Here is a 16,876-nt window from a genome sequence, read left to right as displayed (position 1 = left end):
GAACTCAGTCATAGTGTTCGTAAAGTTCATCTCTGGTCTGTTAGCAGTACTTTCACACTGCAGCCGTCGCTTCCGATCGTCCTGGATACGCACTGCCGAGGTGCTAGCACCGCGTTCATGTTGGCGGGGCCGCTCCGTTGTCTCCGGCCCCGCTCCGCGATCTCTGGTCCCGCTTCGGCTCCCTTCAACTCCGCTCGACTCCCTTTTTACACGATTTCTCCGTATGATGGTATCCAGTAGCATCCTAATGTCCTCAGACTGTGCTTTAATGCCTTTTACTGTTCCAGATAACAATCGCCAAATTGTAAGGAGGGAAGCAGCAACTTTTTCTCCCTTATAGGCAGCAGTAAAGAGTTTATCACTAAGTTCTTCCAAGTAGAGATAGTAAAGGCAGTTACAGTGTTCGCTTCATATCCCTGGCCTTTACATGAAAGCAGCATCTGCCGCAAAACCAGGTCGTCTTAACTCCCCGCTTTCACAGAAAGCATTGGAGCAATGATAGTGCCGCCTGTCTTTCTATTACCTAAAAACGTGTTACCACGCTTTGTGCAGCCCTTTCCACGAGACTTTGCGGCTTGGTCGGCGGGCCTCCTTCTTCAGGAGTCGTCCCGGGCGCCGGTCCCTGGAAGCACGGAACTTTGAGCTCTTTTGCTTCCAGCCCTTTCGCCTTCTTGTGCTGCACGGCAAGACCGACCAAAACTCCTACGTCCGACCGTGGCTGCGAGAACCCGACTTGGCTCTCGGGAGTCCGACTTGACTCCGAGTCCGACTTGACTCCGACCCAGGAGATCCGACTTGATCCCCTAGGGACCCCTCTTTGGTCCCTGCACACGGGCGCCATTTTGTCGCGACGGAAAGCTCTAGACACCTCAATGTGAGAATCCAGGAACTTCGTTTATTGTAGATTGACAACAGCTTAATATACACTCTATAATAGGTTCATGAATATTACAGAAATTAGGCTCATTATTGGTGCTCAGTTAGGTGGTGATATCATCTTAACTGTCTTTCATTGTTTACACAGGTGGCTCGTTAAGTGTCTCTGTTTTGGTAATGCCTAGCTCCTGTTTTTCAGCCCAATTTAGAATACCCAAGGACGCTGCTGCTTTCTCACGGCCCTGCTATCTCAGACTTTCTCATGGGCCTAGTCAGACTGCGTCTTATACTTCAGCAGCTCATCCATAGCCTTAGTCATGTTCATATGTCCTCGCATTTCCAACTAATTCTCTACAACGGAACAAAAGGTTTGTGTCTGCTCACACTGTCCTTCCAACTTTTCTCTTTAAAACAGCATAGTTGATGAAAACATCAAAACACCCATCGCTTTGAACATCTGTCAGTGTAGCCTGGAACACGAGGGTGGAAAATGAGCAGGTTTGTGTTTGTTTGTTGCGCAGGCCTGGCGGGATGCTGGACTTGTCCTGTCCACGACGAGCAATGAAGCCTGTAAGCTCTTCGATGCTGCACTGACACAGGTATGACCAACAGGTGTGAGAAAATGTGATGCGCAGGGACTCGAGCATGAAACAGCCTTTGCTGTAGCTGACATTGAAATTTCTTGTCAGCTGGGAGAGCCTCAAAGTCAGGCCACCACAGGAGTCCAACTTTTAGGTGGCAGCGAGAAACCTTCGTAGCAGAGGGCTGTACCAGATGCTGTGGTGAGAGCCTCAGCCAACGTGCTCATGCCACTTGACACTGCTAAATCATCCAGTTGACATAAAAGCACACAGAAATCCAGGGTCATTGGTCCTGCTGGTGGCCAAACTGTCTTAAAACCCTCCAGTTTTTCTGTTTTCCTACTACGCTAAACCTATCTGAATGCAATGTTTGTCTTTTAGTCATTTGCCTTGCTTATTTTTGAATTTTAAATGTCTGGGAGGAAGAAAAGAAGCCCAGTGTCATAGAAGATTTCTCAACCCTCAGATCTCTCTTGGTCTGTCTCTTACAGTATGCAACCTGGACCAATAATGAGAGCCTTGGAGGTATTGAGGGATGCCTCTCCAAGTTAAAAGCAGCGGATCCAAATTTTAGTGAGTATAACCTTTAATTCTGAGCATGAGAAGTGATAGGAAATACCTGGTGTCCTGGTAGTTAACTGACTTTGTTTGTGCAAGGGCAAGGTGATGGCTTGTAGAATTCTGTAATGTGAAGCTTCCTCAGAATCTGGAGCAGGCAGGATGGTTTTGTGAGGTTTTTTTTTCATGAAAAGCCTTTAAGAACTTCAGGCTTGGGAGACTTTATGGATTTCTGACCCCAAGTCAGTCTTGCTTAAAATTCTCAGCTCCTCTTGTGTAATGTGGAGCTGAAGGTGATGCTGTAGAGCTCGGCTTCTGCTGTGCTGTTTTCTGTAGCAATGGGCCATGTCATCGCTAATGGTTTGGAGCTGGTTGGCACTGGAAGCTCCGTGCGACTCGACAAAGAGCTGGACCGTGCCATGAGAACGATGGTGGCACTTTCCGAGTCCCAGCCACTGACTGAGCGGGAGAAGCTTCACGTGTCAGCGCTGGACATGTTTGCCAGGGGGTGAGTCCACTGTCACCCTGTGCAAGGGACTGACGGGTTTTTGGTACCTCAGGCGGAAGCGGTGGTTGGAAGTGGGAGGTGTGTGATACTGGCTGACATCTAGCAAAGGATCGGAGTGAGATGTCACAGGTGGTTCCTGCTTTTCTCTCTTGGCTCTAAGTGCCCTGTCGAGTTAGTGAGCAACACTACACTGTAGGAGTAGAGTGCTCTATTGCCACCATTTCCTAGCAGTAAGCACTCCATGTTTTAAACCTGTCACAGATCCATCAGTGGAGTATGTGGTTTAGAACTAGGAAACAAAGTATTTGGCTACAATAGGGTTCAGACTCAGGTGCACAGGAGCAAAGTTACAGACTTTTCTTCTCTCTGTTGTCTTCCTGTGTCAAAACCTATTTCCTTTGTAAAACATGGAGATACCAGAGTAGCACAAGTGCTGTAGAAGCTCACAGTTTCATTCCATATGATAAATCTGTGTGCACTGCAGAAAGTGTGGGCTGATTCACTTCCATTCATTGTTTGCCAAACAAATGGATGAGCATGGATTTACCTCACATACTTCTCAGCAGAGGTAAAGAGGAAGCTCTTGAAGCCCTGTCACTATGGGTTTGATTCCCACTAGAAGAGAGGGAAGCTGTCTTTGCACATATGAAGTTAGATTAATTATGGTAGATGTCTGTAAAAACTGTTCAGCCCTGTAGGAAAATCTTCAGGTTTATGGTTTAATCTTCTTTCATTTTCCTTGTGTGTTACAATGACTTGGTGTAACCCAAGGACATTTCTTTCAAAAGATTCCTCAGAAGGTGTGAAGCAAAGATAATTCCATTATTACTTTAAAAAAAAGACTAAAAATTCCTTCAAGGAAGAAACAAGTCATTTGGTGTTGAATTTTCTATTTTTCAGCATAGTGTGAGCTCAGAACCAACAGAAGCAGCAGGTGTGTGTGCCTTCTTTCGGCAATGGAAATAATTTTTTATTTCTAGCCAGCTTCCAGAAGCTTGTGATCTGTGGGAACAGATTCTGCAGAGACACCCAACTGACCTGCTAGCCCTCAAATTTTCCCACGACACTTATTTCTACCTGGGATATCAGGTGCAGATGCGAGATTCTGTTGCCCGGGTTTATCCTTTCTGGACACCTGATGTTCCACTGAGCAGGTGGGTCGTGCTTAATTTTGAAAATTGCCCTTCACCTGGTGTGCACATACTTTGTGGTTTTTAATTCAGACACACCTAAGTAACAGGATCTGTTGGAATCAGACATGTAGACAAAAACCAAGGGCTTGGAAGTGAATCAAGCTCGACCGCAGACAGAACGTGTCTCCAGTGTCCCTCTTGACACTGTTGTTGAGGGATTTTTCTAAAGGGAGCTTGTGTCTCACTGCTGTCAAATACAGCACGTGGCATGGAACTCACAGGATAAAACTGCATCCTCGCCCAGGGCAGTGGCAAAACTTCCTCAGGCTTCATGGATCCACTTTTTTACCTGGGGCTCACATTGTGAGTCATAGAGCACATCAGTGGAAAGAAGAAAGGAGCTGTAACTTAGAATACCAAAGTGCGGTTCTGAAACAAGATTTGGAAATATACAACAGCAGCTGTTACAGCCAAGACTGACAGAAAGGCCAGTTTTAAAAATTTCTGTAGTTCAGTCCTGAAAGTTTCAGTTTCCAAAAGTTAGTTCAGGATAATCTGAATCTGTTGGCAAGTGAAAAGTTAATAAAAGCTAATTTGGCATAATTTTTTAAATTATCTTTTTAAGACCAGTTTTATTATTTGAAAGATTTTAATGTTATGTAAAAGTTAGTGTTACATTGTAAGTTAAGACATACATTTAACATTTAGAGACAGCTGAATAGATGATCCACATGCTTTCTGAATGTTTTTGCATGTTGCTGTGTACGAGTGTGCTTTCCCTCCATATGCAGCACAAGCTGGGCTCCTTATTTCTTCCAGGAACAGTGCAGAGAGTACAGACTGGATGCTGATGTAGCAGTGAGGTGCCCTTATGGCTCAGGATCTAGTGTCAGGAGCATCATTTTTCCAGCTGTGTTACCTCAACTCAGAGAAATCTAAACCTTAGTTCTTTTCAACTACGGTATGCTGGTTTCATTTAAAAATTTTCTAGACACGATGCTACAAAAGTTTAGGCTGTTGTCCACTTAATTGTAAAGCAACAGAGAACAATCATATGCCAAGCATTTCTAAAGTAAAAAAACCTGGCAACTACACCTTGCCCTGAAACTTACAGGCATGGAGAGTTGAATTACAAGTGAATTGATGAATTGAACATTGATGAAAAAAAATCAGTATTTATCTTGATGCATGATCAGGTGCAACATCCCCCACACTTTTTAGTAATCCCTCCAATACCCCAACACGTATTTTGAGAAGCAGAAACTTACCTTGTGGTGTTTTGCCATCCAGAAATCTGTATGTAGAGTAGCAGTTCAATATTTCTTAAAATGACTGTATCAGGCATATGTGTAAGAGCATATAACATCCCTGATTTTCCTTTACATTGGGCCTTTATGGCTTAATGGGGATGATTTATAACCAGTTTTAAAGGGCCACTTCACATAAAAGTACTCTCCTGTACTTCTATTATTTTATTATATATATTTGCTGTGTATGATTTTGTGGGCACTGGAAAAAGTGGAGAAGGTTGCCTTTGAGATGCTCAGATAACTTTGGTGACAGCACTGTCTCACTTCTAATTCAGCATCTTGCAGCTGTTATGGAGATGAGCAGCTTGTTCTGTGCAGCTCTTGGTTCCATCTCATCCAAAAATGGAAATGTCTGTTCTGATGTGCATCTCGTTACTGTTTCCCATGCTGGTGTCTCTGGGCCACTCATTTCCTCTGAGAACTAGCTTAGCAGTTCTGTATCCTGCAAGCTTGAACTCTCATTGTAACTTTGCACTGTAAGGACTGTTCTGAGTCAAATGCTATTTCTAGTATGTCTTTTCAGTCCTGGATTAAATCTAGTTATAAATGCATGATGTGCTGTTTTCCCCCCTTTTGTTAGCTATGTGAAAGGCTTCTACTCTTTTGGACTCGTGGAAACAAACCTTTTTGACCGTGCTGAGGAGGTTGCCCGTGAGGTAAACTGCCTGCTCTTGGTGCTAAAAGGTTTTAGAATTCTCAAACATGGTCCCTCTCGCTGGGTGGTGGTTTGTGCCAATGCCATGAACTGACTCTCTCTGCCATCCCAGTTGTTAGTTGAAGCAGCAAGGAGATAAAGCTCAACATGGAAATGCTCACAGAGCTTCATGAGACTTGCTGGTAACTGTTCTCACGTTTCTGCCACACCATGGCAGTTGCAGCTGGACTGTATTTCCCTCAGTTGCTTATGAGCTTGCCATGTCAGATGGGGTCAGAACACCCCTATGAAATCCATCTATCAGCCCATCTGCCATTTCCCCTGTGTAAGACTGGCTGTTTGCTCCTATTAAAGAATGCTGGATTGCCTCAATGTAGTCTGCTCTTGACAATCCATCCTGTTTGGGCTCCCCCTCCCTTTTTGTCCCAGGTGCTTGTTCCTGAATTATTGAACAATTAACTGTACAATGGTCCTGGGCATCAGTATTAGCCAGCCTGTTTCCTTTTATGAAGATAGTAATTATACTTTCTCCAGTCCACGGGATTAGCTCTGTCCTACAGGAGTCTCAGATGCAATTAATCCCTAATGGGTGTTTTTGACAAACTTCCATCTAATTGCTGGAAGTGACAACTAACACTTAACATTTACTAGGTTTATGACTAACCTTGCAAAATGCCTAGAGCCTAGTGGGAGTTGTTGGAGCAAGGAGGAGGAATTGGCTGAATACTCAGACTTCCAGGCTGTGGTTAGTTGGAGTGGTACAGGGATGTACTTGACATGCAGAAAGTAAAAAGTAGTCTCTTGTTTGTCGATCAGCAGTGATAAATGTTCGTGTCTGTAAGGTTGATCATGTTTTCCTGTTTTTCACTCATAGGCTTTGGCTGTAAATCAGACAGATGCATGGTCTGTCCATACTATAGCTCATGTAAATGAAATGAAAGCAGATGTGAAGAAAGGCTTAGAATTTATGAAGGAAACAGAAACCAACTGGAAGGTAAACATTCTTGTGGCATCTCTAAAAAAGCTCCTTCTAGGTCTTCCTTAACTCCTGTAGCCAAGTTCTTGAGTCCTCTGCATGCAATTCCTTCCTATCTGCAAACGTGTTACAAGCAATGCAGAGTTTGCATATTAGAAGAAATCCTCACTTGAGGTGTTGTTATTATCCATGCAGGATAATAACAAGGGGCAGGCAAAAATGGCATGTTGTGAGGAACACATACTGTGGGCCACTGTAAGTCATCATTAGTATGGCTGCTGAGATTACAAAAGTGGCAAATGTGTCAGTAGGCCAGGATTCATACTGAGTCTGTCTGTCCTCTGCCTTCCTTTAGGAATAGCCTAAAAAGTACTGCTTTTCAGTAAGTGTGGGGTTTGTACATGCACTTGTTGTTTCTTTTTCCTGGTGGACCTGTGCAGGTATTTTACATCTCATAGAGGCATGGCCATGGCAGACAGGTGGAACATCAGATGTGAAACTTGTGATTTATGTATGTGATTCATGGTGTGCTTATAAAAGTAAAGTGATCACTGATACTTTCACAAGCTTCTTGCTTTGACTGAGATGAGCACCGAGAGTCAGTTGAGGGACCTGGCTAAATCTCCTCATGAGACCTGGGATGAGGTGGGAAATGACACAGGCAAATGTTTCAGAAGATTCCTAAAATACTTGTTTACTTTTGGATGGGGAAGGGTTTTTAGAGATCAACTGTAAAGAGAAATGGTGCTTTTGTCTCTTTTCTAGTGTACTAATTACTTTCTTGTGTACCTGTTACCTTATATATCCAACATGTTCGATCTCATCTTTCAGAGTATTGAGAGGAGGTTAATTAGTCTGTCATACAGTCCTTTGCTGCAAATGAAGCTTAAGTTTTGTGTTGGACAGCATGTGTTTTCCCAGTGATTAAGTTTGTTATATTCAGAGCAGAAGGCTGTGAGGTTTGAAATTGTTAGAACTCATGAGAGTCTATCTTAGAGTCACCTGAACTGATCGTTCCACCTCACCCAAAGAACAGGGCTGGATAATGAGACTAGAAAGACTTGGGTATTTTTAAGTTAAGCATTGGAAGTGCAGGCAGAAAACCCTTGCTTGAAGTTCACATCTGTCATTTCCCAGGAAGCATTTTGTCCTTTAATATGTTAGTTTGAATGAAACAGTGATGCAGGGGATTGACAGTTCGGATGATACCTTAAAAACCCCAGGGACTTGTGGATTGACTTTTGAACTCTTGCTGCTTCAAATAGTTGCACATCTCTGTGACTTATACTCTTTATCCAAATAAAATCAAGTGCAAGATCAGTAAGCAGAACTGGCTAATGTACCTTCCTGCCTGACCCAGTGCAATTAAGATTTGTAAGAGCTGGCACTGTCATGTCATAATGTGCATCATTGCTTCTCTTGTACAGCCTCTCTCATCTTAAGCAACACGGACACCGAACATTATAAATGCATGAAAATAAGCAGGTCTGTCTAAGTACTTTATTAAAGTTGCTTATATTTGGCCTGGTAATTTGAAATGTTTATTTATTTTCTTATAATGACCAGGATCAGCTGTCCGTACTGCCACAGTGTTTGTGCTTCTTCTGCTGCTTTTAATTCATCATTCTACTTCCCAGTAAAGGTTTTGTACAGGTTTTCTTTACAGAGTATTTTACTTTGTTTGTTTCTCCAGTCCTTCCCCCGCAAAAAAAAAAATCCCAGCAGCTGCCATGGTTTTTTAAGTTATATTTCAGTACAAAATCAAATTATCTTACCAGAGGAGACCTCTCTGCCAGTGCTGTGTATTATAAAATGGCAATTGTTTTTCTCCTGAGCTGTTGTGGTAAGATCCCAAAGTCTGCTTGTATTGCTTTATTTCAGTTACCTACAAGACCACTTCTTATTAGCAGTTTAATCTTATTTGGAACTCAAAATTGGGAGCAGTAAAAAGGTTTTGCTTTATTTAGCATGTAGCCCCATGTTTAAGAAGTGAATCCTCTGTGTCTAGGAATGAATGGCCCTCATAAGGCCTACATATCCTCCTCTCTCCACTGTCTGTCCAGGTTACTTCAGACAAGATGCCTAAATTTTAGATGAGACAAATCTTACTCTTGGTATAAAGAAAAAAAAACGTGCTGTGGAAGGGTGAATTCTGAGGCATCTGAGTGAAAATGATGTGGGGGAAGCCTTGGGTTTGAGTTGTCTCCCTGAATAGCTGCAAGGACAAATGTACCCTGGCCAGTTGACTGTCTCTTTTGTCTCTCAGTAAATACTCAGTTTTGCTGAAGAAGGAAACAAAAATCTGACTACATAAATTTAAAACGGAAGTTATTTTGTAAATAATTTCTTTTTGTTTTCTTTTCTTTTTTTTTTTGCAGAACAGTGATATGCTTGCTTGCCACAATTACTGGCACTGGGCTTTATACTTCATTGAAAAGGTATGAGATTTTTATACAGGTGTTTTGTGGTCCAGATAGATCATCTAATGCTGTTTAAAAGGCAGACCTAACATTTCCAGGGGGGTTCAGCTATTTAAAAGGGTTGTTTTTATAAAACAGCACAATGCCACACTAACTAAAGTTAGTCCTTTATTACAAATATTTTGAAAAGTTTTAATTGCATTGGTCAAAGTTCCAGGATCTTTGTTAGAATATTGAAATATTATTGTGAAATTACTGCACATTTGAAGATCAAATAGTCTCACTTAATTACATTTAGAACAGTTATCTGATAGAAAGATGAACTTGGATCTCTAAGTTTCAGACAAAAAATAACAAAAGTCTTACCAAATTGGATACTAATTATCTGGCTCAAATTTTTGCTGGCTATAAAGATGAGGCAGTAAGCTCTAAATTTTGTTGCCAATGGTATTAATGTTACTAATTCTTATTATTGAAACCCTTCACAAATGGTTGCAATTTTACCCAACCTGTCAGGCTGCAATGCAGAATTTCCTTGAATTTAATGCTTAGCACTTGTGGGGTTCAGCTCCATAGGGAGACAAATGTGGCATGTTTGAGAAGGTAGCATACCTTCCCCAGAGGGCAAAGTAACTGGCTTGTGTTGAGTGGTAGTAGCATAGAAGGAGCACAATTCTCAGGAGCAGTTTGTTTATTTTGCCACCTTCTATCTACACAAGTTCTTTGAAGGCGGCTTAAATTTGTTTTTCCTCCCACCTCTTTGCATACACTGTGGGATGCACTCATTTTTGCAAAAATCCCTGAAAGGAACACTAGAATGAGAAGCAATACCTGGTTTTTCCTCCTTCATGAATAACTTGTAGCAGTATTGGAACCCATTTTTAAACAAACCCTCAACATACTGATCATTTTGCCCTGTAAATGCAGGTTTTGCTTAGACTCCATTCCTGTTTTCAGTACCTCAAGGTTTCTTTGACTTGGTTTGTTTTGATCATGTCATGTTAACCATGCAGTTCTCGTTTGCTTTTCCAGGGTGAATATGAAGCTGCTTTGACAATTTATGACAATCATGTGAGTAGGGGCCTTTTTCTTTACTGAGAACGTGCTTAAGGTCACGATTCCTGCTTTCTTCCTTCTCTGTGAGATTGAAACCTATCACAGTGTCATTACAGCTTTTTAGGGAAACAGTTTCTCAACAGTTTTGGGTGAAATGCCCCAAGGACTCGTGTGTTACATAGTTTGAGTGTTTGAAAGAGCTGCAGTGGTACTGGTTTCCATTCTGTCCATGTTTCTTATTTGTGCTTTTTAAAAGGGTGTAAAATAATTTTCTTATAAAGTCAAGTAACAAAAAACTGGTTTTGCATGTTAAGTACTAAGTCCACTGCCTGGATTTCAAAACAGTCTCTGTAAATAAGGAGTATCAAATTAGATAACACGTTGTGAGATTGTAAAAATACTACAAGCATTAAGAAAGCTGCTAGGCAGATTTGTATCAACTAACCTTGACAAAGTGAAGTAGTATTTGTGGCACAGTTTTGGAAAAAATAAAATACCTTGATGACTCTCCATATTTACTGAGAAAAACATGTAAAGCAATAAGAATGTTTAACATTGCAAATTCCTGTATTCAGGAAAAATGCAATTAGGACTATTACAAAACAGGTAATTATGAATTAATAGAAGGATAAAATTAAACTTGTACTGTGAAAAAAAGTTTGATAATATGAGTGTTTGCAGTAGCACATGAGTTGGCCAGCCCCTGTGATTGCAGATCGCTCCGCGGTGCCTGGCGAGTGGAAGCATGCTGGATGTGGTCGATAACTGTTCCATGCTGTACCGGCTCCATCTGGAAGGTGGGATAGCCCCTGGCCATTCTTTTTCATAACTGTAAGGCAGTTTTCTTTCTCTCTTCCCCCTCCCCCTGCCTTGCATGTTGAGGAAGTATTTAAATGTAATTACAAAGCAAGCTTCATGAGTGTTTCAGAAGAAAATTCTGCTCTTGAGAAAAGCATCAATGTAAAGTTCCTAATAATGTCCATAAGCTTTGTTCTTCCCAAGAGCTTCCATTTCCCATGCCAGTATGCTATTGCAGTCAGCTCAAGCTAGCGTAGGTCACATAAGTCTTCTTTGAGAAATTCACTTCTCTTGTCCCTGGAGATCTGAGGCTGAGCAATCAGGTGCATAAGCCTCTAAAAAGCTGTAGTGCTTCCCTGAAGTAAATTTCCAGTTAGATCCTTGCCTTTCTTTTTTGATCCCGATTGAAATAGCTAGTGTGTGCATACTAGCTTTTGGCTTTGTGTACTCTCCTAACTCAGTGGCATTTCCCCTTAACTTTTTAAGATAGTGTTTATACATTAGAGTTCAGGGTGGGGGCCACGATGGGCAGACATCATTTTCACACTGTTCTGCTAAAACACTAAGATGCATTGTTTTTTTTATTAAATCCATCTTAACACACTGTCTTTTGGTTGCTGCAGATGGCTCATGGTGAGCATCACTTCCAAGAAGACATTATGAGCACTCTCATAATGAAGTCAGAAGCTCACATAATGCAATCTAAAATATTGGCTTTAAGCTCCTGACAGTCAATAAACTCTCCTCCCAAACACAGCTGCAGCTGAGCATTGCTGCACACATTTTGCCACATCAGGGTGTGTTTCCTTGAGTTCTGTAGGAATGCTTTTTATACTTAGTGACTGAAAGTGCATTGCAAAGTCATGCTTCTGTGTGTGGCATTTTTATTGAGACAAGTATTTTTTGCTCGTAGGTGTAAAGCTTGGAGACAGGTGGAAGGATGTTCTCGCGCTCACGAAGAAGCACACCAAAGATCACATTCTTCTGTTCAATGATGTGCACTTCTTGATGTCTTCACTTGGAGCCAAGGACCACAAAACTACCCAGGAGCTTTTAACAACTCTTCAGGAACTTGCCAAGTAAGCAAAGGAGTTATAGTGTTGGATTCCATAAACAGTTTGCCCTCTGAGCTGGAGGGTGGTGATGTCTGTGGCTTGCTGAAGCACTACAACGTGCTCTCCCCTGCTTTAGCACGTCACTGGGACACATCTGGTTTAAGCAGGCCAACCTCCAGTTAGGAGATCCGTATCATTATTGATTTTTGGAGTCAATTTCTACAGGGGTTTCTCAGCTTGTTAAGCAGAAATCTAACATGTTTGAGGTCGTGGACACCAACTGAACAGTTGTTGTTTATTTCCTTTCAGTGGGATCACACATACAAGGAATAAAGTATATTATTAGTGAGGTCACTACAATATAAGTCCGTGGTGTGTGGTGGTTCTTTTGTGCTCTTGTTTAAAAGGTTCTTCATAGCAGAACATTAGCTGGTAGTGATATTCTAATGGCTACTGTTTGATGTGAAGTACATCTGCAGGAAATTAAATTTCAAGTACTACTAAAGTAATCTACAATATTTTGATTCCAAATTAAATTATTTGAAAAAATTGAGTATTTAAGTATTACATCTAAACAATGGGGGATTTCGTTCCCTTATGTATTAAATGAAAGTAAATTGCAATGATTTTTAAGGGGTTGATTTACAGATGCTTTAAATGCAATTTCTTTCCCCCTCCACCCTTTTTTTCCCTTTTGTTTCAGCATCTATTCCTTCCTCTCTAAAAAGAAGGAAGGAGATCCTGAAATTGGCACTATTTGTTCCTGACTATATGTAGTTTTTAAGAACACTGTAATTTATAAGAATACTTACAAAAACAAATAACTGTCAAAGCAAGGCTAAATGTGTCTGATTTGACTAAAGTAGGAAATGGCAAATATCTTTTATATAAGTTTATATGTCAGTATATATAAAGTGTAGAAAACTGCACATCAGGGAAGCTTTAATGAACATAGGTGTTCATATATGCTACTTATCCTTTCACCCAGTGCTTCCTTTTGCCTACATGTTCAGCCTTTTGTAATAATACAGATGTGTGTTTTTAGCTGTTATAAAGCTTAATTTCATTATTTGAGAAAACAGGCAGTGAGATGAAGGGGTTATATTAATGACTGGATTAATTTACATCTCTCACAAATTTAGAATATATAAATGATACCCCAGATGCATTTTGTCTGTGTTAAAAAAGCAGTCATGTTCTGGTGAGGTCAGCAGAAGAGAAACTGCAGTTTTCTTATTTTTTTTAGGCAAAACTGCTTATTGCAAAAATAGGAGGGGTTGGGCTCGTGCCTTTTGTGGGTATATTCAGGAGAATGAAAACTGATTGATGGATGAGTAACAAGAAGGTGGAAGTAACATAACCACACCAAAGGATATGATCTAAGTCAAGGACCTGAAACATCAGGCTTTGTACAGTTAAAAAAGAAGAAAAACCTGTCTGCAGGCAGTGACAGACTGGCACTGAAATACATATTTATGCTTTGACTTATGGAAGTTACCCACTTTCATTCTACAGAGCACCTTGTGAAGACCACCAGCTTTCCCTGGCTCCTAGTTTGGGGTTGCCACTGTGCCAGGCTTTTGTGGAGTTTGAAAATGGAAATTGTGACAAAGCTGTAGACCTGCTGTACCCAATCCGTTATCAACTAATCCAACTGGGAGGCAGTAATGCCCAGGTAAAGGAGACAAGAAAAGACTGTTTCATATGATTTAATCCCCTTTCAGGAGCCTCCATGAGGCACTTACCTAATCAACAACATTTCATTCTTAGAAAGTGAAAGCTGAACTGTGCTTGTGACTGAATCCTGTTTGCAAACACTTACTAGCAGGGTTAGCTATTTAATTTAATGTTGATATGTTTCCTCTCGGTGGATTTAATAATTTGGTAAACAAGACATTGTAACTGGCAATACATTATAAATTACTTATTACTTTGTATTTTGCTGACTCTTTTTTTCAGAGAGATGTTTTCAGCCAGTTATTGATTCATGCTGCTTTAAATTCTAAATCACAGGCCAAACGAAACCTTGCAAGGTGAGTGTTTTCCCTGAAAAATATTTGTGGAAGTAGTGTTACTAAAAGTAAAAAGTAATGAGTATACTCAAACCAATAAATTTAAAGCTAGAATTATATGCAGCCATTTATGTGAAATGCAGAAGCATTTAACCAGGATAAAAAGTACAATAGCTTCCAATTCCAAAAGTACACTCTCGCAACCTGGATTAATAATCTGTATTTGGTCAAGGGTAGTTGATTGTCAAATTGTTCTATCTTAACCTGTTCATGAGTGCAGATTATGGACTGCTAAACTTGTGTGAACTGCTGGAACTGCAGTCTGTCCTGCTGCTGCCATCTGCACTGGGACAGCCGAGGTGTGCTCTGGCATGTCCAGCTGGGCTCTGCTCAGTGCAGATCACAGGAGCCCTGCTTGGTAGAACGGTCCCTGTGGTTTATCCCCCACACTGAGTTCTGCTGACACACAGTGCATGGCTCTGCCTGGGCACTCGGGAATGGATCCTTGGGACAGCAGGAAGCCTTGCCTCTTCCCCTCCTGAGGTCTTTGAAGCATTGCAATTGGGTACAATAGCAAAATGATGCTTCTGTGCCCTCTGAGCTCTGGGTGCTCGTTTTCAGTCTGTCAGTGCTGCAAACAACGCTGTTCTGTCTAAAAGGGATTCCTGCCCAAGTCCAGTGTATCCAGTAAGGAAAATCTGTGCCTCAAGTACAGGTCTTTATGGACTGATTTCCTCTTACAAGGACACTGCTGGTGATCTTACAGGAAAACTGATGCTGTGCTCATGAATGTCCTGTTTCTCTCCTTTCTCAGGTGCCTCCTGAGAGAACGTGATGTGGTGAGACCCAATTCACCAATGACAGAGCGACTTATCAGGAAGGCAGCAGCTATCCATTCCATGGCATAAGGCTTTCCTCCGTGCTTCAGGTGAGAGAGCAACGTGCTTACCACAAAGTCTGGGTGCAGGGAGGGCAGGGGTGCTGTGCTAGAATTCAGAGAGGTTCCCAGGGATCAGAGATCTGACAAAACAATTTTCTTAAAAAAAAGGACGCAGCTGTTGCGTTTCAGGAGGTTGTATCTTAGATGATTCCACAAAGAAAGAAGAAAACCTGCTGATAATGCACAGCTTTCTGAAGCATCCCAAGGGCACTGCTTCTCTGGTATATTTTCCTGAACATTCCCTCTGACCCTGATTGTATACAGTGCAGTAACAGTGCCTGGATTTCAGTCATTCTCTGGCCCAGTTTGTTACTTGGCTCATGTGTTAAGTAACTAATAACTGCTCAGGTAATTCAAAGGGAGCTCTTAAACAAAGCTGAGAGGAAGGTGTGGGGTCAGAGCCAATACAGGCTTGAAATGAATTCCATATTAAGCTTCTAGTCTATTCAGGAATGAGTCACAGACTTGGGCATTACAGATCTGTCTACATTCAGGATCTCTTTCCAGGTGCACATTTTTAAACTCCCTCTCATAAAATGTTAGGTTTTTCCTCTCAATATAGCATGGCAGAGCTTTCTAAAATTATTATGTAGATGAAAATAGACAAGAGGGATAATAGTGACTATTCTAACGTGGGTACTCCCTTAGCACTTTTAAATCTTTGAGAAGAAAAGGAGAAGCCTGGACTTCAGCTGAAATAGTACCATCTCTGCAGGGTACTTTGGACTGGGGTCTTTGTGCTTCTCTGAGCTTTTGGAAAGTCAGGCCTCACTATTATCTCATTACAAGTCCCTGCATGTTAGCCAGGTGGTGTTTAAAACCAGCGTGAAAGCACACGCTCACTCCGAGCAGGTGAAGACTGAAAGGGAGCTTCTGCCATGGAAAGAGAGCAAAGCTCTGTCCCAGCACATGTGATCTGATAAGCTCTGGTGCTGCAAGTGAGGCACAATGTGAGCCTCTGTCAAGTTCTGGTGCTTCTGGATTCCTGCAGTGTACCAAGTTAACAGATTGCCTTGCAATAGTATTCCAGAAATCTGGGATGATGGGAAAGATGGTATTTCGAACCAAAACTGAACCAATGCCTCTTCTTCCTGAATAGAAATGCCACACTCTTCAACTGCCGAAGCTCTGGCTTTACTACCACATCTGCAAACTCTCCTGGCCACAGATGCCTTCCTTTCCATCCTGCCCAGCTCAGGCTCTTCCCCATGGTCCACGGAAGCCTCTTCCTACACTGTTTCCTTTCGATCTAAAAAAGCACTTCCATAGCTGGCCCTGCGCTGCCCCTGGAGTTTCTGCATAGAGGAACAAGAAGTGGAAGTGCCTTGCTGCCATCCTGCCCCCAGCCCTCCTCTGGGGCAGAATTCGCTTATTTTCAAAGCAATAATAATTTGTGAAACCAGGTGAGCGGTTGCATTCTTTCATGCAGTCTTGTGACTTATGACTACACCGTTCTTCAGCTTCATCACTGCTTGGTCTGTCCAGCCATGGCTGGGGGTGACTCACTCTGGACTAAAATTACACTGGATTTTTACTCTTATTTTTAATCAGTGCATTTCAAGCAATGACTTTAGACAGGACCTTTTTACTCAATGAATATAACAAATCTGATTAGGGAACAAAGGCCTGAGGAATCTCTGGCTGTGTTTGCAGGGTGTAGTTGATGTGATCCATTGCTACACAAGTTTAAGAATGACAGTTGAAGTACTTTTGATATAACATAATTGAGAATTTTGTCTGTTTTACATCAATAAACTCAAAGATGGATTTAATTGAGCAAGCAAGTATATGACTTCTTTAAGTTTTAAATGTGTTATTCAGCTTAATTTCATAAACCTGTAACACTGAGCATCCATTTCACTTCCATCACTGGGACTAGAAGCACCCCCTGGCAGCAGGGCAGTTTTGACAATGTGAACAGCACTGCAATTCCTGTTTCTTCCTTTGTCCTTCCTCTACATGTTGTGATTTGGACTGATTTTAAGCTGTCAGCATCTC

At 41.6% G+C, this 16,876-nt stretch overlaps 1 protein-coding gene across 11 annotated transcripts in view; it reads left to right on the top strand.

Annotated features, from left to right (window-relative positions):
• TTC38 (tetratricopeptide repeat domain 38) overlaps positions 1 to 16,876 on the top strand; it is a 43,288-nt gene that overhangs the window by 13,861 nt on the left and 12,551 nt on the right. For 4 of the 11 annotated variants that reach the window (XR_010430489.1, XM_064654025.1, XM_064654028.1 and 1 more), the window contains exons 2-14: positions 1,398 to 1,475; positions 1,949 to 2,030; positions 2,352 to 2,523; positions 3,504 to 3,677; positions 5,547 to 5,622; positions 6,496 to 6,615; positions 8,976 to 9,035; positions 10,050 to 10,088; positions 10,789 to 10,870; positions 11,785 to 11,950; positions 13,442 to 13,601; positions 13,886 to 13,959; positions 14,753 to 14,866. Coding sequence is in view for 5 of the 11 variants with exons in the window: in XM_064654025.1 (XP_064510095.1) it covers positions 1,398 to 1,475; positions 1,949 to 2,030; positions 2,352 to 2,523; positions 3,504 to 3,677; positions 5,547 to 5,622; positions 6,496 to 6,615; positions 8,976 to 9,035; positions 10,050 to 10,088; positions 10,789 to 10,870; positions 11,785 to 11,950; positions 13,442 to 13,601; positions 13,886 to 13,959; positions 14,753 to 14,846 (1,377 nt within the window). In the remaining 6 variants the exon portion in view is untranslated. The other 7 variants (XR_010430491.1, XR_010430487.1, XR_010430486.1 and 4 more) reach the window with 5 other exon arrangements.

The sequence above is a fragment of the Pseudopipra pipra genome, chromosome 5 (genome assembly GCF_036250125.1).
Source record: "Pseudopipra pipra isolate bDixPip1 chromosome 5, bDixPip1.hap1, whole genome shotgun sequence".
Lineage (NCBI taxonomy): Eukaryota > Metazoa > Chordata > Aves > Passeriformes > Pipridae > Pseudopipra > Pseudopipra pipra.
This window is presented reverse-complemented; position numbering and strand designations above follow the sequence as displayed.